Consider the following 23,272-nt stretch of genomic DNA (forward strand, 5'->3'; position numbering starts at 1 on the left):
TAGTACATGAAGCTGTTTCTGTATAACCAGTGCCTTATTTGTTGCTGAATTTGGAAGATTGTGGGAAAAGAAAGAATGGTCTTGAAGTATGGGCAGTCGAATGCCACCCAGGAAAACTGAATTCTGTCCTGGTCTCTGCCACGGAAAATTAGTGGACTTTCTTGACATTTTTGGCTTTAATCTCTTTGCCTATTTCTCATCTATAGAATAGGGATAATATTGTTTCCCTACTTCTCTTCACAACACCCCTAAGAAGTTCATTAAAGTTTGTGAAGCAGTGAGATATTATTGTGGTGGGCACCACAGAAAACTCTGTGAGGAAATTAGGAATTCTGTACTCAGTGCAGAATTTGGAAGGCATGCAGTAAATATAACATGCTACATGTTGAATATTGAGCATCCTCCATCCTGTGCACTGAGTGAGGCAGGATCCTGTGGAAAAAAGTCTCTTATTAAATAACTATATGCTATCACAACAATGCATATGCACAAGGGAGCCAAATTAAGGTTGTTTGGGTAACATTTATTCTGGCGTTTCTTAACTTTCTAGTGCTTTACTTTACAAGCTTAAGTCTTACTGTGTCATTTCCTAGTCTTAAAAATCAAACAAAAAAAACAAACAAAAGTGTGTGTGCATGCGCGCACACACACTGAAAAAACAGAACTTCTATCATGTGGAGACACTGACCATTCACATGGTTCACTGGCAGGATTGGAATCTTTAGATGCCCAGACCTGTACCGCTAGAGCTGATGGAGTGGAGTAACTGATATCAGTAGTTGGCTGTTTTTTGTGGATGAGACATTAAATGGGGTGGATGGTTGTGGTAGGGAAGACACTTTGCCATTGGATTTCATGCTGTTTTCTAGGTAGCAGAGGAATGTTGAATCAGGAGCCTTGGGTTCTAATCCAGGTTCTGGGAGGGAGCATGGTGTAGTAGTTACAGGAGTTTCTTTCCCTGTCTAACCATCTCTTCCCTCTGCCTCTGTATTCCAGTAGCCTCTCTCTGCCCCATCCACCCCCTCCTCACTCTGCCTGTCTTAATCCCTCACACTTCATCCTGCCTACATCCTGTTTCTTCTCCTCCTTCTGCATTTCTCTCTTCTCTCAGCAGCTTCTCTCTGCATCCCCCACTCCTCACCTCTTTTCATTCCCAACAAGTGGCTTCCTCCTCCTTTTTGGTGCCAGCAGCTGAAGCATGCAAGCAGAGGCAAGGGAAGTCTCCCTCCTTTGCTTCATTATATGACAGGGGTTGGCAGCCTTTGAGAAGTGGTGTGCCAAGTCTTCATTTCTTCACTCTATTTTAAGGTTTCGCGTCCAGTAATACATTTAAACATTTTTAGAAGGTCTCTTTCTATAAGTCTATAATATATAACTAAACTATTGTTATATGTAAAGTAAATAAGGTTTTTAAAATGTTTAAGAAGCTTCATTTAAAATTAAATTAAAATGCAGAGCCCCCCGGATTGGTGGCCAGGACCGGGGCAGTGTGAGTGCCAGTGAATCAGCTCATGTGCCACCTTCGGCAAGTGTGCCATAGGTTGCCTATCCCTGTTATATGGCATGGCAGCAACCCCTGGTGGTTAAGAAAAGCAAGTGCAGGGAAGAGCTTGCTCAGCCTTTGGCTGGAGCATGCTCAGTACAGACAGAATATAGCTGTCAAATTCTTAGCTATAGATGGCACTGATGCTAATGCCTATAATTTTAAAAGTCTATATTTAGTATCAAGTAATATTTTCTGGAAACTTTTATATGTGTAGTATCTTATGGTACTGTGTACTAATCTGTGTGTGCCATGTGAACAGACTCTAAGTCAATTACAGAAAGAGAAGGCTGAACAAGGTTTTTAAATATTTGTGCAACTCACAACACATTGCAATGTTGAAGTGCAACATAAGTGCAAAAACATAGAATAGTAAATTTAATTATAAAATGAATTATTTCAGGAGAAAATTTGTCATACGAATGAGAACTTCTATATAAAATATATAGTAAAAAGAAATGATTAAAATATGTACTATTAATGCAACGCAGTGTATTTCTGTGAGAAACATCGTGTGAATTACTATGATTACTGTGTGAGGTGTTGTCACCTTGAAGAGGAACCAACTTCTTACTGTATAGTGTGGTTATAACATCACTTCTCCCTATGGTTTGTATTTTAATTACTTGCCTTAAAGGAATGTGTGATCATGTAATTAGACCATGTCCTAATTCAAGAGGGGCAGAGTTAAGGTTGTGTTTACCTCTTTAGCTTTAGCATTTCCTTTGTGTGACTAACCATATAACCTTAATGTCCTCTTAACATAGTTATTTTAATGGAGAAGTGTTAAATTATATTTTACATGGTCACTTATTGTATTTGAATTGCCTGTAAAATTAATTTTCATTGGCACATCTCTAACTTAGAATGTAGATATTACTGTGTCTAATTTCCATGAGATTATGGGAACAATGAAAATACATTTTTTTCACAGCACAATCTAGAAATTTTTTGTATCAAACTTTAGTTCAGCTTTTCAGATATACAGAAGAATAAAAAAAGTCATCTCTAGTTATCTTGATAAATTAGAGGGAAAAATATTATGGTTAACTATTAGTTTTAGTAAAAAAAAATGCATTGTATTAACTGGAAATTGTTTATGGCAGGCAATTGTTCTTTGCTTTCGACTTCACTTCACGAAAGATAATATCACAAATAACACTGCTGCAGCTACAGTACGACAAGTAGTTACTGTTGTTTTTGAGAGAGTGGTTTTTGAAGACGAACGATACAAAGGTAGATGTTTTCCTTTTGTTTTTTGTGTGTATTTTAACCTGATTTCTAGAGCTGTATTTAAAAACACAGGAATAGTTACCTTGCTTAAATTCTTCAATATATAAATATATTGAAGAACAGAGTTTCTAAATGCTGCAAAAATTGTAGGCATAGCTCATTCAGTTTTGTTAGGTGGAATGCACTTTTACCTCTGTGTTTGTACAGAATCTAATGTAGTGAATCCTTGATCCTGGTTGAAGAGGGGATGAGGATCTCATCAGTCTCTTTATATTGCATAAACAGGCCAGAGTGGTGTAAAGCTCTAAAAGCCAGGACAGAATTTCCCCTATGCAGGGACTACAGAAAAGAGCCTTAAGGCTAGGGTTTGCAAGGCAGTCCTTGAGTGGGGGCTGGGGCTAGGATGGTCATGTAGAACTGTGGAGATGGAGTATTTCTGTGAGTCATAGGCAGCTAGGGACAAGCTGCTGTAACTTAGGTAAAACCCTAAAACTATATTATGTTGGAAGGCTGTGTAGTGGCCCAGAATTGGGTGAGCACAAAGGTGGCTTGAAGCTCCCATGTCTCTTCCTCCTTTGGGCTATGAGTTTGGTGTTTCACAGCACAGAGTCTCACCATGGGCCTCTTAGCACTGCTGTAATACAAAAAATATTACTCTAGTGTTCCTGTTACTCTTGTTACTCCAAAAGAAAATAGGTTAAAATAGCATCTTAAGTAAAATCATAAAAGTATATATGTAGAACTTAGTCTTAGATCATTTATAGTAAATATCTTTAACTAAATTTTGTGCATATGAAGTAACTGACTAAGGAACACCTACCATATATACTCATTTATAAGCTGAATTTTTTTAGTAATAAAGGGAAGCATCTGAGAAGGGGGTCGGGTTATGAATGGGTTTAGAGAGGGAGAGGTGGGACACAGCCCCTCCCTGCAACAGAGGGAGCAAAGAGAGGCAGCACAGCCAGAAGGGAAGAGGTGGGTGCTAGAGTCTCTCTACTTCTGGCCATGCTGCTCTCCCCCCAGCCTCCGAAGCGGCTGCAGCTCTGGGGCTGGCAGGCTGCAGCTGTGCTGCTCGGCCCTGCCCCCCAGAGCAGGCTGTGGCCGCGCCGCCTGGCCCGCCGGAGCACGCTGCCCACCCCACTGGAATATGCTGCGGCCGCACTGCCTGGTCTGGCCTGCCGGAGTGGGCTGCAGCTTCGCTGCCTAGCCTGCTGGAGCAGCTCCAGCCAGGCCAGAGACATCCTCCCCAGATAAGGTAGGAAGAGATGAGATGAGGAGAGTGTGGGGGTCCCGGGCGAGGGGTGGAGTCATGTGGGGGGGTGGTCACAGGGGTTACTCCCCTGACCCCCAGCTTCTGCTCTCCGCCTTTAAATTCCCCACCAGTTCCACCTGGCCTGTCAGGAGAAGCAGCTGGTGCGTTGGCACACTTTGTTTACTTAGGTTTATGTCTATGCCTTTGGACACTTAAGGTAAACAAACCATCTCGGCCTGCCAGCGGCTTATCCTCATGGCCCAAGAGCCAAAGTTTTTGCTGACCCCCTGAATTATAGGGTCGGCTTATGAACGAGTTGTAAAAATTTTCCATTTTTACTTATCCATCTTGGGGGGAGTTGGCTTATAAACAAACTGACTTATGATCAACTATATATGGTATTTTAAAGGAATACTCATTAATTAAAATGAATAAAAATCTGACCTTTATTTTTGAAACTTATTAGTGGAACAATTACCTGTTTGTGCCACTCTTTGTCTTATAGGGGTAAATACTTGGTTGTGAACATCTTTTGTTCAAAATTTTTTTTTTTTTTTTTTTTTTTTTTTTTAAACGCAGATGTTGCTGAACAACCAGTACAAGCTCCAGGAAACAGTAACAGAAGATCTGTCAGTACTCTGAAACCATGCGCTAAAGATGCATATATGCTTTTTCAGGTATTGGTAGATGTGTTTTAGAATTTGTGCTTAATAACTCTGCAGTTCTGAACAGTTGTTTTTTGTTTCTGAAAAGCCGATGAAGTTTCATAACTGAAGTTTTAATTTTTTTATAGTAGAGATGTGGGTCATGTGTTTACCAACAGATATTGAGGAATATTGTATTAGTAAAATTCATCTATTTGGTAATTTTCCATTGCATAACTAAATTGTTGAAGAGATTATAGTAATGAAGCACTTGTGTGACCAAGGAGGATTTTACCAGTATAGTATCGTATTTTCTTAATTCAGTTTGATAGTCCTTAATAGATTATAATCATATATGTCTATTCACTAACACATTGCTTATTTTTAGACATTTCCTTTTGGATTCTGTTTTTTGAGCATGCAGGTCATCTTTATGATAAAAGTGCACCTCGCTAGAAATCATACAGACATCATGCCTATTATTAGAGCCCAGAGTTTTCAATCCTCCCTTTTGTATGGTTATCATCAACAATGATATATTCTTTCCCAGAGAAATGATAGGAAACTGAAGATAGGGTGAATGTTGGGAGAATGCTGGGAGACACTTTTAAAATAAGATATGTGGAACTGTCTTATGCATATTGACATGGAGTCGTTAGTATAATAATTTCAGGAGCTTGCTTTTTTAATTTGTTTTAACCAAATACTAAAAGCTAGATAAAACTGGAGTGTGTTGCATTACCAATTACAATAACACTATGAAGTATACAATGAAAATGGTCAATACAATATTTGTTACAGCAGTCAGAAGCCTGCTGATTTATCTAACCTGTTGATTAAGATGTTTTGTTTACTTCTGCTTTCAAAAGACTTATGTGCGGTATTTGTTTTGTTCTGCCATCATATTATTCTTGTTCTGTATTTAGTATGTGTACAGATGTATTCATATATTTAAGGGGAAAAGTTAACTTCAGGTTGGAAAAGAATAGTTAATGACTGAGAAGGAAGAGAACTTATGTGATATTTGTTTCTCAGGATCTTTGCCAGTTGGTTAATGCTGATGCTCCTTACTGGCTGGTGGGTATGACAGAAATGACCCGGACATTTGGTCTTGAACTTCTTGAGTCAGTCCTCAATGATTTTCCTCAAGTGTTTTTACAAGTAAGTTATTTCAAAAGGAGGTGAAAGTTAACAGACTTCTACATCAGAGTTTTAGTAAGATAAACGACTATTTGAAAGTGGCTACAATTTTTAGTTTGTGCTTATTGGCTTTCTGTTTTTCCTTTCCTAAAAGGTACAGTTGTTGCCCTTCTTCTTTTTTCTGTGTATAGCACACATTTCTGATTTTGTTCATTTGGAGGTATCTATATTTGTGATTGTTTATGTGTAAGTACATGCAACATATAATTCTCTATAAGCCATAAATATCTTCTTAAGTTTCCAGTGTCAAGGTGTGTGCCAAGCAATGACATGTTTTGTTCTTCAGCATTATCATTTATTATAACTTTGAAGCTATTCTTTCAAAATATGGAAGATATAGTGTGGCATCACTGTTCCCACAGCAAGCCTAACTTGGTCCCTCTTGCACAATACTGTAGGAACCATAATTTTTTAATTTGCATGACTTTGGTGCATGGAAATAGTCATAATCTTGCAGTAATCCATTTAAGAGAGACTGGCCAAATTCAGGAGCAAGGTATATAAGTCATGTATTGGTAGATTAGTTTAACTTACAAGCCACAGTGAGAAGGAATGTAGCATGAAAAGAAACACTGTTTTATCATGCTTTCCTTGCTGCATGTCTCCCTTCCATTTCCTCATTTATATCACTTCTGAATTAGGCCACATATGTATTCATAGTACTAAGATGCATTCTAAATAAGAAGAATATATTTTTTCTATAAAATTAATCAAAGAATTAGCAAGAGTTGGACAGAGCTTAATCACTGATGTCTTTTCATGTAACATCTTTCCATGTAACATCTTTAATTTCCATTTACTTAACTACTGGATTAACTAAATAAAAATGGTTATGGCTATAGCCATTGGTACTGATAGCTACTAAAGAAAGTCTGCTTTAAATCCTGGAACTGACGATGATTTTAATTTATATAACTCATTGTTAACATTTACTTTTTTTTCCTCTATAGCATCAAGAATTTAGTTTCCTCCTTAAAGAGAGGGTTTGCCCTCTTGTGATAAAGCTATTCTCCCCAAATATCAAGTTCAGACAAGGTTCCAGCACATCATCTTCACCTGCGCCAGTGGAAAAACCATATTTTCCTATCTGCATGCGTCTGCTGAGAGTTGTCTCTGTTTTGATCAAGCAGTTTTACAGTTTGCTGGTAAGAATATATTCAAAGTATTGCTTTCACAGATCTACACTTGTGGGTGTATGCATGCACTCCGCACCATGGTGTGCTAGTGGCTTATAAATGTCAACTTACTAATGGTTATAGCTGTATACACTATGTATGGTTTTCAGTATTTACGTGTTCATAAACTATGTTTTGTGTTTGTGGACAATACAACCATTCTTAATCAAATGGAATAGACTCAGAAACTTTAAGGTCAGAAGGGACCATCATGATCATCTAGTTTGACCTCCCAAGCACAATCTCTCCCACCTATTCCTGTAGTGGGCCAATAAACTCTGGTTTAGTTACAGAAGCCCTCAAATCTTGATTTGAAGACTTCAAGTTACAGAGAATCTACCATTTACTCTAATACAAGCCGACAAGTGACCTGTCTCCCACATTGCTGAGGAAGGTGACCCTTTGCCTTTCTGGGGACCTGCAATCTCTGTCTAGCCACTCCCTCTGTGGCAGCTGCAGTCCATTGTCCTGGGGCTGCTTCCCAGGCAGCTGCAGCATGCTTTTCTGTCCTTACCTCAGGGTCTCAGCCTGCAGACCCTAACAGTCAGCCAGGAGTGCTCTCTAGTTCCCCTGGTCCCAGCTGCACTGCTCTGTCTCAGGTGCCTTCTTCCAGCTAGAGGCCTGGTCTTCTCCCTTCAAGCTCTAGTCAGTTACTGAACTCTGCTCTGCCCTGCAGCCCTTCTTATATAACCCTGTCAGGCCATGATTGGCTGCTCCTCTCAGCTCCTTTCTAATTGGCTGCCTCTGGCACAATCTCCCTAGGGCTGCTTTTAACCCCTTTTCTGCAAGTGAGGGGCAGCCACCCCATCACATACCCCTAAAGAAGCTGCTGCTTATGCCTTCTCTTTAGGCAACTGCTTCACCCTTGCCCATTTCTCAACCAGAGGGTGTCAGAAGAAGGTGGAATTTAAACCACCTGAAGAACTTGCATTAGTAAGATAGGCTGTCAGGGGCTGGTCTCCTATAGTTTCTGTTTTTGAGGGAGTTGTATTCTATCCTTAAACTATTTCCTTGTAAAGTCCTTGTGACATTTATGTATTTTTTAAATAAAAAATGTTTCCAAATAGACATCACTAGAACAAACAGATGTATGATATAGAGAAGTGTGTTACTTCAAATACTACAGAGATTTCTAAAGGGAGAGATGTTGGGAGGGATCTTTGTTTGCTCCTTCCCCACCCAATCCCTATTAACCTCAGCTAATACTGTTTGTTCAGCAGCAAATACTTTTCCCTTATCAGACCTCCATGAAGAGAATCACAACTCTTGGTGTGTTTCTTTTTGCAGTTCTGACACTTGACTCATGCTTCAGTTTATTTAAATCCCTTGATTTATTAGTATCTTACGTTGAAGATTTTGCAAAAAATTGGAAAAGAAAAATATTAACTCTTGAAAAGTGAGGGTGACTGCTAGGACTACCAGAAAATATTGACGAACCTAACTCCTGTGGTATTTTTCCTTTTAATTTTTTTTGAGGCGGTGGGGGAAAGGATAGTTGAGACTTTTGAATCACCTGTACCTGAAGTTTAAAACACCTCAGGTGTTTTGAATGACTCTTAAAAATGGTCTTAGGTCCTTCATCTGACTATCAATCTGTGGATCCCTTATTGTGGTGAATAAGGTAAGGATCATGAAATTAACCTAACATTGTAAAATTTAAAAAAAGTTATATTGATAATACACATTTTTTTCCTGATCTTTCAAAATATGCTGTAATCTGTTATAAGACATTTTAAAAAATTATAATTAATTTTTGTTTTTGAATAAAGATATCACTGAAGATCAGTGATACTTAAGCTCCCAAGTCAGTTGAGGGTTTTGAAAATTTTACCTAGTACTTGAATTATTTTAGTGTTTGGTGAGCTGATTAATTTTTTTATTTGCTTGATCTCATTTCTCATTTGAAAATATAAAGTAAAATGAATGTAGGAGGGCTCAGAGATAAAAAGACAGATTCGGGAATCATTCATAAAGAGTTAATTGAAATATGTATGTATTTACAAAGGGCTTTAACTAACTTAAGAGATGGGATAAAATAGCCACTTAAGAAGTTAACGGTGAGGAAAAAATTTACTTAAAAAGTTGGACACAAATGTAATACAGCTTATGTTTGGATACTTTTGAATGTGTAGTTCTTTATTAAAGAAAAGTGCAAAGAATAAAGATATTCAGTGAGAGCTCTGAAGCTGTATGCAGAGATCTAAGTGAAAATACAGGTATTCGAGTAGAAGGGAGAGAGGAATCCTTTTCTAATGGCACTTGGCTAGATGGTACAACCATCTTCTTTCATTCTTCATGGCAGGTGCTCACGTGGTGTAAAAGCACCCAAATCTAAAACCCTTTTTAACTCTTAGAGATTTCAGTAATTTAATTTCTATGGAAATGGAGTTATCATCTAATGGTTAGTAGATGGGTCAGATGTTAAAACATGTTGATAGAGCAATGAAAGGAAGCTGATTCTGGTATTGCCATTGCCTATGCTAAACCTGTTAATCTCGCACATTTCATAAACACTAAATTCCCTTTTTTTAAAAAAAACCAACACATATTTTCACTTCTGTATATAATGTAGCGGGGAGGGCAGGGCAGGGCAGGGCAGGCAAATGTGACCTGCTTTGGGTACTGCATAACCCAATACAATCTGCCATGGACTGAGTTCCCAGTGTCTAAACCAGGTATTCCACTTCTCACTGAGTAGTGGGGTTATGCCAGATCACTACTGGAATGAAGAACAGTGTCCATAAAGTAGTAATATCCACCTGGTTCTGCTGCCTTGCAGCCAGTTCTTGGTTGAACAAAAGCTAGAGGAGGAAACTCTGAACACAATATGCAGTGAAGAAAACAGATAGGTGTTACTGTAACGCAGCTTTGTCTTCTGGCATCTCTCCTGCATCCATGCCAGCTTCTAGACATTTAGTCCCCAAGGCTTTTGGTTGAGTCATTACTGCTGAGAGGATGGGCTTTGGTTCTAAAGCAAGCATTTACCTCCCTATTTTTGATGCTTAGGCCTACACGCCAAAGGTTTGGGTGTGATGGTTGCCTTCTTCAAACTCTCTTGTTGGAAAGTCAGAACAATGTGCACTGGTATGTCAAATGGCCTAGAGGAGGTCAATAACCTTAGAAAGTCTGCGGTCATGGATAGAACGCTGAAGAAGTTTGACTTTTATGTGGTCACTCTCTTTGGCACAGACTATCTACATGATATGAATTACTCCTTTTTTGGCAAAGAAAAAGCAAACAAGACTGCCATGAACATGGGGTGGGGTTTGCAGTCAAAAACTCACTAGTGTCCAAGTTCTAACATTTTGTTGCAACATCTTAACATTCTTAAACACAGATGTCTTCATAGGCTTTGTCCTCTGTACTGGATGGATGATGGATGCATTCCAGAGGATCTTCTGTATGGAGAACTTGTGGATGGTCCAAGACCACTGGGATGACCTAGGCTTGGGGTCAAGGACATTTGCAAGCAGGATTTGAAAACTATCAGCATTGACACTGCAAGCTGGGAAGACTTACCTAGTAACAGGTTACACTGGAGTGCTGCACTGCATCATGTAGTCAAATAGGTTGACGGGAGGTGGTTGAGAGGGAAAGTGAAGAGAGCAAAGAGGAAAGTGCAGCAGGTCTCAAGCACCAAGCATGCTGGTTTCATTTTCTGGCCCTGCGCCTTATACCTGCACCATTAGAGGCAGGAACTGTCATTTGAGAACTGGAGTTTTTAGCCACTCGCAATGCTGCAGCATGACACATAGCAACTGAATTGCTTTGGTGCTTACACCACATTCATCTTTTGAGACTAACAGTTATCTTAATAAACGGGAAAAGATTCTGTTCACTGATCTGTGGACAGTTAGGAACCATTGGTTCACTTCAGTGTGAAATTGCTTGTCTAGCACTGGCATATACCTGAGGCTTCAGAGGAGGGTGAAAGTCCCCTATGAATGTTTCCTAACATTTTTTTCCCTAAGATTTATCATGGGAGAGCAAGAAGTACTGTGCAGTTGCAGTAGGTTTGGTTAGCTTATATCCTGAAGTATGAAGCTTGTTATCAATTTTATTACTATAGCACACAAAGGCATTAATGGGGATCAGCATGGCCTGTTGTTCTAGATGCTATATAAGGGAGTGGATAGATTTGGTCCCTGTCCCCCTCCCCCCGAAATTTACTGATTTAAAGCAAGATGTAGGAAGATGTGCATATTGCAGAAGGGAGGATAATGATAATACATGTACAGAGTAACATAGGCTTTCATTATGTACAGTTTGATGGTTCAAAATCGTCTGAACACTTCAAAATTATTTTTCTATCAAACCATCCTTCCATCCTACAATAAAATGACCTTGGGATCACTGCCTAGTATGATATTTTATCATATTTATTTTTCCCCTTCTAAATAGATTATTCCCAAATTTCTCTGTCCTTACAATTATTAGTATTTTTGTTTGTTTTTGTTTTAAATCTTCACAGTTCCCTCAGATGAAGGGTCTTTTTTTACATAAGCCTTACCTCATGGGATGCCTGTTTCTTATGAGGCTAGAAAGCTGAAAGACTGAAAGAAATCTTACTGTTTCAGCTATTGTCCAAGGAGCATCGAAGGATCTTGTCAGATGTTTGGTGCAAGATGGTGGAAAGTCCAATGCTCAGTTACAGAGTTGTATGCTCTGATTATTACTAAGTCTGGGGCTGTGACGGTGTTATGGAGTCTTCCCATTACTACAGAATCTGCTTATTACTGAGCTCCCCCCATTCCCACACTGCCCCACCTAACAATGAGTCTCCCAACCCCACCAAACAGCTAGGAGTCAAGAACTGCTAAAGTAGTCAGGACTTCTGGGACTGAGCAGACAGACTTGTGCTAGCTTTACTTGAACTAGTGCACTAAAAACAGTTGTGTGATGTTGAGGCTTGGGTGGCTCACCTCAGCTGCTGCCCATCCTGCAACATCAACGTTGCTATGTTTAGTGCGCTAGCTCAAGCAGAGCTAGCTTGAGTCTGTCTATTCAGGCTGGAAGGCAGGTTTTCAGCTACAACGTATATATACCCCCAAGGTCCTTCCACTTGGTGCTGCTAACATTGATTGCTGCTGCTGACTCTCTTTTTTTCTAGAGGATGTTGAGGGTAGTCTTAAAGATCTCCTGCCCCTTGAAAATTCCATGAAAGGTTTCAGCCCAGATGGTCTCTCAAGGATAGAGTGTAGGCTGCTGGGGGTTCTGTTGCCAAACTCCTGGGTTCTCAAGGGCTATAGGGTGAGCTTGGTCAGTGCCCTTACCTCCTACTCCTTGAGGCTTCTGCTGTGGTGCTGCTGGCTCACACTTTTCATATATGTGTCTATATCCTTTTTAAATTCCACTAAACTATTTGTCTGGATGTTTTCCTGTGACATTAAGTGTACATTGTGTAAAATGTTTCCTGTCATTCAGTGTCTGACATTTGACATATCTAATGAGAGATAAGAAACTTAATTTGCAGATATGATATATAGGAACAGGGCTTCAGATTGGGAGAAAAAGATGATGTGCTCCAGTCTGTTCTCACTTATTTGTTTTTTTTTTTCATTTTTAACCTGTAATCGTGAGACACTGCAACTATAACCATCTCTTCCCACCTACACTTTTCAAGCATGGGTTGAAATGAAAAATCAGAGTTTGGATTAATAACCATCTTCCCATGCATGTTTTTTTCCCTTACCATAAAGGTCTTGGATAGCTATTTTATCTTGATTCTTAATTCAGTTAAAGCTCTTTGCGATATTTCTTGCATCAATTTCACACATTTTGGCTTGAGAGCAGTTGTTTCTTACTTCAGTGTTAGTAGTTTAGTAAGAGGCTTTCTGACTTGAACTCTTCAAACTGGCTAGGAGCAAAAGAACTCAGATGCCTGTTAAAGCTATACTATTGTACTATAAAACTCTGTTCTTTCACTAAAGTCATTAACTTTCAGTTGCTGCTGACCTTTCCAGCCTTAAAATAAGCCAAACTAATAGGGAGTTGTTCTGTGTCATTCTTTAAAACTTTGTTTAGAAATGGCTATAAGGAATTTAACTCGTTTTAATGCCTTTGGATGTACAGTATGTGCTTGACATGTCAACACTCCCATGATCATTGGGTATAATTTTTTTTGCGGGGAAAGTATTTTTTTTCTTATCGTTGACAGGAATTATAAACCCTATGCCAAGCAGAATGACCCTGTATGTGCCAGGGATACTGGCACTTGCTGATATATTATATGCTTAGGGCTGAGGTGACACATTGTTTTTTTATCTTTTTATGACTATAGCCTGTTTCTTTTAGGTAACAGAATGTGAGATCTTTCTGTCACTACTAGTAAAGTTTCTGGATGCAGACAAACCACAATGGCTAAGAGCTGTTGCAGTGGAATCTATCCACAGGCTTTGTGTGCAGCCCCAGCTATTAAGGTAATACTTATGCCATATTTCACTTTATGTATTAAATGAAGAGATCATATTTATCTGTAGCAAAAAATTTCTTTGTGCTAAGCATTTAGGGACTTGAAAGCAATAGAATCTGCAGTGTGGAGTGTTTCTTGAAGTGCAAGGGAATATTTATTGTCCTTGAGTACTGAGCCATTATTAACAAACTTGTTTGGTTTAATACCTTGAAACTTAAATATTTGTTCCAGAATTTAAAGACATTATCAGCTCAGCCTATAAATAGTCCAGCCAGAATAAGGAAGCATTAACAATACTATACATACATATTCATTTAAATAGCTGGCTTTAAAAGTGTAGTTTTTACTCTTTAATTTGTTGATTACGTGCTCAGAAATGTTTTAAAACACTTTACAGGTCCTTTTGTCAATCCTATGATATGAAACAGCATTCTACCAAGGTTTTCCGTGACATTGTAAATGCACTCGGATCATTCATCCAGTCACTTTTTCTTGTACCAAGCACAGGAAACACATCAGCAACAGTAAACCAAACTGGTAAAGGCTTTTTTGTATTTTTTATTTCAAGTAATTTCCTAATAATTTCTGATAATAGTCAAAAATATATTTGTGAAAATCTGAGGTTTGGGTATTTGATACAATTCTCAGTATAAATTTAGCGCTTGTGAAAGTGAGAAACTAGCTTGAGCCAAGAGAAATGTAGTGCTGTGCAAGCTTGTACAGACTGTATTGTCAATATGCCTTTACTTTTCATAGTGCTAAGGTCTGACGGTCTGTTGCAATGGGTACTTCAGCCTGCTTGCAGCTTGGCGGCAGAATCGGACCTGTCAGTCTCTAGCAGCAGGGAGATGCCCTGACACTTGAAGTTCACTGCTGTTTTTAGCTGCCTCTGTTGGGTCAGCGAGACCCCACCCTGCTGTAGAGTTTTTCTAAGGGAAATTGCAAACTGCAGTTCAGATTTCTAACTGTCAGAAATTTGCCCCAATAATGTGATTGTCAGATTCCCAGTTGTGTCCCAGAGAAACATTTGCCTTTGGGGAGACTTTTTCCTCTCTGCTTTGCTTCTCCTTCTGAGGTGTTTGCAGCAGTTGATGCCTCTGTGGCCTTTAGGGAGAGAGCTGGGCCAAGAAAGGCAAAAGGGAAAGGTCTTGTTGATGAGCTTTGCCTTCTCTGTGGGCAAAGTGCAGTTTTCCCCCCTTGGCTCAGTCCAGACAGATTTGTCTCTGCCTCCCTCTCTCAGGCAGGAAAGGAGGCAGACAGGGCAGGCTTTGGAATAGGTTGCTTTGGGGGCAACTAACTCCTCCACTTCCAACTCCAAAAGGGAAGTGGCATTGGATGAGTGGGGCACCAGATGGTAAATCACACTTAAGTCCCTGGAGCCTGCCCCAGCAGCTATGCCTCTGACTGTGGAACTCAGTCACTTCTTCCCCTTCAGCCCCCCTTGGGTTTCGGGTGGAAGGCAGTGGGCATAGTATGGACACTATCACCACCCAAGTGCAATAAGGGGCCTTTGGGTCCTAGTCCCTCTCCTTGCTGTGATCTTTATAATAGGATCCTCTTCCTCCCTTGGGATCCTTACTCAGCTCCTAAGCTGAGACCTTCAGGGGAAACATAAACCTATCTGACACATGTGGCAGAGAGTCTCTGAGAAATAACTTATTCTAAGAAACCCAATAAGGGAGGGTCTCTGCTGGGGAGAGAAGACAGTAAATCCCACCTCTTTGAGAGCAGAGAGATTGCTAGCCAGTTTAAGCAATGTCTAAACTCAATTTCACTCCCCCCTCGAAGCAGGATTATAGGGGACAAACTTCCAAAGGGGATATGCATAAACAAAAATAGCTCCCTGCTCATCTTCACGGAGTACACCAGGGTGGATAATCCTCAGTACCCAGGTCACCTGCTTAGTTTTACAATGTGCAGTAGGATGAATAATCCACAGTACCTGGTGCACCTTCTCACCTTCATGGAGCTTCAGCATTGCAGATCTATGCAAAAAAGACCAAGCCAAACATCTGTGCTGGTTCCTCTGGGTGTCCACACCCTCCCCATCCTACGCCACGCCACTTCCTATTCAGGAAAGGGGAAAGCCAGCTGTGCAAATAAGAGTTAGGGTATCAAATAAAATATACATATTTAAAAAAAAAATTTCAAGCAGATTACTGAGTCTGGGCAAGCATCACCTCCACCCCCTCTCCTGGGCATGAAAGCTCTCAGATGGCATCAACCCACAACAACAAAAGTAACTAGAAATAAAATTAAGAAGAGTCACTTCATGCCCTCCACATGCTTTCATGAGCAGTATTAACATGAGTGGACAGTGCTGCAGGTATGGTCTCTCTCAACCTAAAAATCCCATGACCAAAGGTCTTGTCCCTGGAAAAAATAGTGGGACACACATCTATTTCATCAGGTATATTATGGGGCTTTTCGTCACTGAGATCAATTGATAGGTAAATAAGTTCTTCTTCAAGTAGTGTCCTATGGATGCTCCACTGTATGTGTATCTGTGCCCCTTCGCCTCTAATCTGAGTGGAAAAGTGGAAGCAGTCAGCACCCCAGTCCTCATTCTCTCATGTCCCCTCCGCTAAACACTTTTGACAGCTATTCCTTGCAACATCAGCTGCCTTCTACACGCCTGTCACATCCCTTTGGAAGTCACCTGGCCTTCTTTCACAGCAGCTGGGAGAATATCACGTCTGACAGATGGGTCTTGGAAATTATTTTGAAGGGTTACACCATTCAATTCATGTCCCACCCCCATTCTCCATCCCTCTTCAGAGACCCTTCTCAAGAGAACCAGGAAGTAGAGAATCTGTTATGCTATGCCACTGAACCAGTTGCAATGCAATTCAGTGGCAAGGGGTTTTACTCCTGTTATTTCCTGGTTCCCCCCAAGTGAATGGAGGTTGGAGGCTGTAGCGGGGGGGGGGTCCCCTCCCCCACGCTTCTGAGACAAGGCATAGGCTAGGGACCCTGCAGCCCCGGGCAGAGGCCCGGCTGCCTATCCCCTCCCCTAGGAAGTCAAGGGGCGGGACCGGAAGTGCAAGGCCCCCTCGGCCTGTCCCCGCCCCCAGGAAGTCAGGGGGCGGGACAGGAAGTATAAAACCCCGGTCCCAACCCTCGTTAGAGGAGGCAGCCAGAGAAGGATGGACGTTGCTGTGGCCCGAGCCTTCCCTTGGCTGTGGCCCGGCCTTACCCCGTGGCGCGTCCGGTTACAGGAGATGTCCTGGCCTGACCTCCCCCCTGGGGCCAGCGCCCAGAACAGCAGGCCGTGCCGCTCGGTACCAGCCCGCCCTGGAGAGAGGACTGGGACCGGACCGCCTGGACCCTGGGACCCCGAGGACTGCGACCGGACCGCCCTCTGAACCCGTACTCCCGATGGGACTGGACCGGACCGCCGAACCCCGATTACCCCGAGGACTGGACTGGACGCAACTGCCGAGCGCGAGCTGACGAACCGCTCCCGTCTGGATTTCTTGGGACGACGCCCGGCCGATGGGGGCTCGGGTACCAAAAAAAAACAACACAGAACAGCGGAGGGGGATAGGTTGGAAAGCAGCGCCTGGGGGCGCTGGACTACCGTCAGGTCCGCAGAAGGCCCCGAGCGTATATGGTCTGTGTGCGTCGGCCCAGGATCCCCATGACCCTCCGGTCGGTGTGTTTCGGTGGAACACCCTGCCTCACTTCCGGTCAGTGTGTTTCGGGCCTGGAATCCCCACTGACCGCCCTTAGCGGCGGGACCGCCGGCATACTGGGCCCCGGGCATTGGCGAACGCATGTGAGTTGGGACGGGCCTGCGTTCCCCTGCCACTCTTCCCTTAATGGTTTGGCAGACTCCCCCCTTCCTTGCTGGAACTTGATCGCCTTTCCAATTGTCCCCTAGCTCCGGCCCTGTCGCCGGAAGGCCAGAGCCCCTAGACGGTTTACTGCTCGGCCCTGTCCCGAAGGGCCAGAGCCCCTAGACGGTTTACTGCTCGGCCCTGTCCCGAAGGGCCAGAGCCCCTAACCTGTTGTTCGTTGCCCCGCCCCGAAGGGCCAGAGCCCCTAACCTGTTGTTCGTTGCCCCACCCCGAAGGGCCAGAGCCCCTAACCTGTTGTTCGTTGCCCCGCCCCGAAGGGCCAGAGCCCCTAACCTGTTGTTCGTTGCCCCGCCTTACCTAAGGGCTTGGACGACAGACTCCATTCACTCAGCCCCTGCGACCCGGGGCTGAGCCGCGGCGAAGGCCGTTACAGAGGCCCATTCTAGATCTGAGGGCACTAAACAAATACCTGAAGGCACAGAAGTTCAAGATGGTCACCCTAGCAGCCGTTATTCTAGTTCCTAGAGCAAGGAGATTGCTTTTCGTCCCTTGAGCTACAAGATGCCTACTTCCACATCTCAGTATGCCACAGTAGATTCCTATGGTTTACCTTTGGGCAGGACCATTATCAGTACAGAGTGCTCCCCTTTGGCCTCTCGTCTGCACCCAGGGTATTGTCCATGGTTCTCTCCACCATGCTGCCTCTCTTGTGAACACTGGGTATTATTTACCTGCGTTGGGATGACCGGCTCTTCAAGGCTCCTTTTTTTGAAGATACAATATGAGCCACTCAGACGACCATGCATGCATTTGCGCAGCTAGGTAGGCCTGCAACTCAACCTACAGAAATCAATACTGACCCCTGTACAACAACTGGAGTTTATTGCCACCAAACTCGACACAGCACAGACTTACCACCCTCATGAGTCTCCAAGACAGTCCAGGCCAGCTCCTAAATGTGGGTCAGGAACTGCCTGCAGGTGTTAAACGGCTGACTATTTGTGAGGTGTCTTCAGATATGACTCAGTTCTGTCTATTCCCTGAACAAAGACAGACTAACCAAACTGCGATCAATGTCCTCCAGGGTAAGGCATTCCCTGGACTGGTGGAAAGACCTATCCAGTGTTCGAGCAGGCATTCCATTCATGCCACCACCACCAACATTGACTCTAACAACAAGTGCCTCCCTAATAGCCTGTGGAGCCCACCTACGTGACCACAGAACTGCAAGGTTCAGGGCAAGTGATTTTCCACAGAAGCAGCCCTCCATATTGATCTTTTGGAGCTGAGGGCACTAGGAATGTCTGTGCATACTTTCTGCCATTCATCAAGAACACTCACACAAAGGTCATGATGGACAACGTGACCTGTATGTTTTACATAAATCACCAGGGAGTCACCAGCTCTTCCTCTCTCTGCACAGAAGTGCCCAAACTTTGCAATTAGTGCATCCATCACAGTGTGCTTTTGTCAGCCACATACCTACCAGGGATACAGAATATGACTGCCAATAGTCTGGAACTTTTCTCACGACCACAAATGGGAACTGAACTCAGAGGTGGTTCACGACATATTCGCCCTGACTTATCGATCTGTTCGCTGCTTACCAGAACAAGAAATGTCCTCATTAATGCTCCATTACTGGCCCGGAGAAACATTCAATGAGAGATGCCCTTGTCCTCCCATGGAACAGAGATCTTTGGTATGCCTTTTCCCCATTTCCTCTTCTAACTAAAGTCCTACTGAAAATTTGACAAGACAAAGTGAGAGTTATTCTGATTGACCTCTCCTGGTCAAGACAAGTCTGGTTCCCTTAACTGGCACAGATAAGCTCTGGTTTTTTCTTTGGTCATTCCTCAACTACTCTCTCAAAACGACTGGCTGATCCTTCACCTCAACGTGCAATCCTCTGCCTCCATGCTTGGCTGCTTCTTGGTTCCAAGACTTAGAAGTTGAATGCTCTGACACGGTGAAAGATGTGTTGCTACACAGCTGAAAGTCGACCCCTTGACATACTTACCTACAAAAATGGAAATGATTCCAAATTTGGTATCATTCTAAGCTCATAGACCAAGCCTTGTCCTCCCTTCCTCTGATTTTAGACTACATTTTAGACCTCAAATGATCAGAACTCTCGCTCTACTCCCTTAAGGTACACATCGCAGCTATAATGGCCTTCCACTGTCATGTAGGTGAATACTTGGTGTTCACCCATCCGCTGATGTGTAGATTCCTTAGTATTGGGAATATTTTCCTGCATGTAAGACCACTTGTTCCAACCTGGGATCTTAACCTAGTTCTCAGAGCTTTGACTAGACCTCCCTTTGAGCCCATTGCAACTTGCTCTTTCTTACACCTATCCATGAAGACAGCATTTCTAATTGCTATCACCTCAGCTAGTTACATAGGAGAAATAGCGTCGCTGACGGCACACCCACCATTCATGGTCTTTTTTAAAGACAAAGTAACTCTAAGGCCACATCCCAAGTTTTTCCCTAAAGTTCTCCGCTTTCCATTTAAATCAACTGATCTGTCTTTTCCGTGCCTCCCCATAACCTGCCCCCCCCGCCCAAAAAAAAAACCCACATCACAACAGGGAGGTGATTCTGCCTATGCTAGATATTAGAAGAACACTAGCATTCTTCTTGGACAGGACTAAGGACTTCAGGAAATCCCCTAATCTTTTCCTTTCATATGCAGAAAGATCCAAAGGCTCCGCAGTACCGTCTCAAAGACTATCCAAATGGGTCTCAGGTTGCATTAATCTCTGTTAGCAAGGATGCAACCTATTGTCTCTGTCTGGAATCCGTACACACCCCACGAGTTCAATTTCAACCTGGCCTCATTCCTTAAAGAGGTGCCTATCTCGGAAATCTGTAGAGCAGCAAGTTGGGCATCTGCCCACACTTTCACAGAAAATTATGTGAAACCTGGAGATTTGGCCTCCAACGCCATCTTCAGCACCTCAGTACCCTCGGTAATAACAGACTCCACTTCAAAGCCCCAGCCCTCCAGGGGGATACTGCTGTGAAGTCACCTACCGTGGAGCACCCATAGGGACACTACTCAAAGAAAAAGAGAAAGTTGCTCAGCTTGTGCAGTAACAATGGTTCTTTCAGATGCATGTCCCTAGGCATGCTCCACAATGTGCCCTCCTTCCCTCTAGTTCTCAATATAGGGCTCTGTGATAGAGAAGGAACTGGGGGGGGGGGGGGGGGGGCAACTGCAATGCTCCCCCTGACACAGTACACAAAGGGGGGTAGAGAGCACGATGATTGCGAGCTAACATGACAACTGGTTACTTTCCGCTATAAATCCTCATGAATTTGATGCCGTTCATAAGGAGCACTCTCAAAGAACATGTCATTGCACAGAAATACTCTCCTCCTTTCTCGAGGCTTTCTTAGATTCTAGCAGTGGGTAAACTTCATGAAACGAGCTAATCAAGTATCGAGAAAGTAAGACTTTACAACCTACGCCTATCGCAGAGCGTATATTTGGGAAATGAAAAATCGTATAGATTATGTGAATTTGAAGGCAGATTTGAAGTACATATCAAGAAATACGCTGAATGTGTTATCTGACATTACTAAGGTGGCTGAGATTGGATGCAGCATAATGCCGCTCAGTTGCGCGAGCAATCTGATGACTTCAGAGTGCGCATTTTAGGCACGCTATCTGGATGGTGTCCCTTGGGTAATAGATTTCTTCCATGGGAGAGAGATATGCGTCCGAATACACGTTGGCAGAAATTACAGGAGTACTGGGCGTGTCCAGGCTTTATACTTTACTTCTTTGTTGCGAAATCATACCAGTGTTGTTTCCTATTTCTACTTCAAGTGAAGTCATGAAATGCTCAGAAAGTGAAGGAAAGCGTACATAACGGTCTAAACTTCTAATCAGCGGATTGATTATGAGAAGGGAAGTCATCTAAGTGATTACTCTGCTATTCATCAATGCTTCCATCTGATGGACTAAATCAACCTTGCTTCCGGATGGCGGATTTGTAGAGCCATCTTTGTAAGCTTTTGCGACTACGTAGATCAACGCAAGATTATTTGAGGTACTAGGGACTAAATAATCTTGTAAATAATAGTATAATTTATACTAAGCACGTTAACATAGATATGTTTGATTGCTGATACTCTACTTTGTGCTGTCTTTTATGAGTAGTTAATTTAAATTTGTTGTGGTGGATGAATCTAAGCAGATAGTTCGTCAGAGTGTGCTCACGACTGCTTTTGGTTGAACCTGCGATATTATAGAGTAATTTGTTCATGTAATTTAGCTTTAATTTGTAAAAAAAAAATTCTGGGCACTGAATGTTCTGTAAGCTCAGCCATTAATCTGTTCGATATTTCTACCTCACAGTAGATTGGTGCGCTATTCCCAAATATAAGATTTTCTCGCATCTAGCACCAGACAGGATCAAAATAGGATATTTGTGAGAAGCAATTGTCACTCCTTAGAGAAAGATTGGATTTTGTCCCTCACTTCCTCCATGGGGAAAAAGGGTGTTTTTCATAGAAGACCTCAAAAATGTAGTGTGTTTTTTTTTTTTTTTTTCTCTTGTTGATGCAAATTCCAATTAGTTTATCTGTCTACCGGGTTTGAAGCAAGGTGTCGAGTGGGATTGGGTATATGCACCATTTAGTGGGGTATGACTCTCTCCAATAAGTGTCCAGTGGATCTCTGCATTGCTGCACACGCAAATCTCGTATTGATGGATCTATCGTGTGCTACGATTCAAGCAGGTAATCAAAGTGATTAGGGAGACTTAGTCGACACTTAGAGAAGCATACTAGGTGGAAATAGATTGATACCGCCAGTTGCCGGAATGAAGATTCTATTTAGATAGGCCATAGCTTAAAATTCTCTTAAATGGTGATGTAATCGCAATGTCCTAAGAAAAGGATAAGTTTGGATACTATAATGGTCTCAACATACCAAAAAGCAGACATTTTTATACAATATTAACAGTCAAAGTCTAAACATAATTTCCAGTCTGACAGGCTTATCTGCAATCGAATACTCAGTGGTAAGGTCATACTTAGTAAGAGAGAGTTTTATTTTTTAATGGCTATACTACTAACTGCACTCAGACACATTTATGAAGCTTGGAGCTTTTCTCAGTATGATGACTGTTATTGACTGAAGTATCCAGGCATTCGTTCTCCCTAACTTTAAAGTGAGTAAATTTTCTTCCTTCTGCAATCAACAAAGTCTAATCGGTAGAAACATAAAATACTTAGAGCAGTATGAAAATTTTCGTTTTCTTGTATACTGAGTGTTCGCTATGTTGCCATGTGCTTAATAAATACATTCTATCTATCTTACATATATTGGTACTATTGTTAGCCAAGATAATTATCTGGCAGAAGTCTTCTCTATCATCTCGACTGCCTCAAAGGAAGGATAGAAGATAGATAAGTTCGGTACCTCTTATTTGAGTCCATGATTGAAAGGACACTCATATAGTGTCCCACCAGAGTAGGAGCCACTTGCTATCAAATACCCATTGTAAATATTTGTGGACCATACGTGTGATGATAGAATGAATATTACTTTTTTACTGAAAAAGTCGTTGCTTCAGAGCAAGAGAGTCATCGAACAGATCCAGCCCACCCCGAGACAAATGAATACGATTCATGCGTGAAGATGTAATTGACTCAAATTCAGGTATTTTGTTGGTGCTTTTTCTTCAAAATATTTTAGCTTCGAATGCAGTTAAGCGGTGTAGGCATCATGAAATCATACTGGCTGGTGGGAATTGCTCAATCGGTATAGGGCACTGCCTCGCCTCGTGAGCTCTTGGTTAGCTCAAAGGCTGAACCAAGGTGAAGACCATTTGCTAGCAGTAGATACTTATAAGTCTTCAAAGAAAATTTCGGAAGAGATACACTTCCTATCTGATAGTCAAACATTTTTTTTTCTAAGGTGATTCTCTGACTCTCTCTTGAGAGTTATTTTATTATTGTAATAATGGCTAAATTTAATGTGGTTTGGGGAT

General features: G+C 42.1%; 1 protein-coding gene across 5 annotated transcripts in view; it reads left to right on the forward strand.

Annotated features, from left to right (window-relative positions):
* The window catches only part of MON2 (MON2 regulator of endosome-to-Golgi trafficking), a 242,403-nt gene that overhangs the window by 40,918 nt on the left and 178,213 nt on the right, over positions 1-23,272 (forward strand). For all 5 annotated transcript variants that reach the window (XR_012655908.1, XM_075066076.1, XM_075066064.1 and 2 more), the window contains exons 5-10: positions 2,650-2,779; positions 4,611-4,708; positions 5,711-5,836; positions 6,826-7,020; positions 13,345-13,469; positions 13,860-13,999. Coding sequence is in view for 4 of the 5 variants with exons in the window: in XM_075066076.1 (XP_074922177.1) it covers positions 2,650-2,779; positions 4,611-4,708; positions 5,711-5,836; positions 6,826-7,020; positions 13,345-13,469; positions 13,860-13,999 (814 nt within the window). In the remaining variant the exon portion in view is untranslated. The remainder of the gene's footprint in view (positions 1-2,649; positions 2,780-4,610; positions 4,709-5,710; positions 5,837-6,825; positions 7,021-13,344; positions 13,470-13,859; positions 14,000-23,272) is intronic.

Source organism: Chelonoidis abingdonii, chromosome 1, assembly GCF_003597395.2.
Source record: "Chelonoidis abingdonii isolate Lonesome George chromosome 1, CheloAbing_2.0, whole genome shotgun sequence".
Taxonomy (NCBI): Eukaryota; Metazoa; Chordata; order Testudines; family Testudinidae; genus Chelonoidis; species Chelonoidis abingdonii.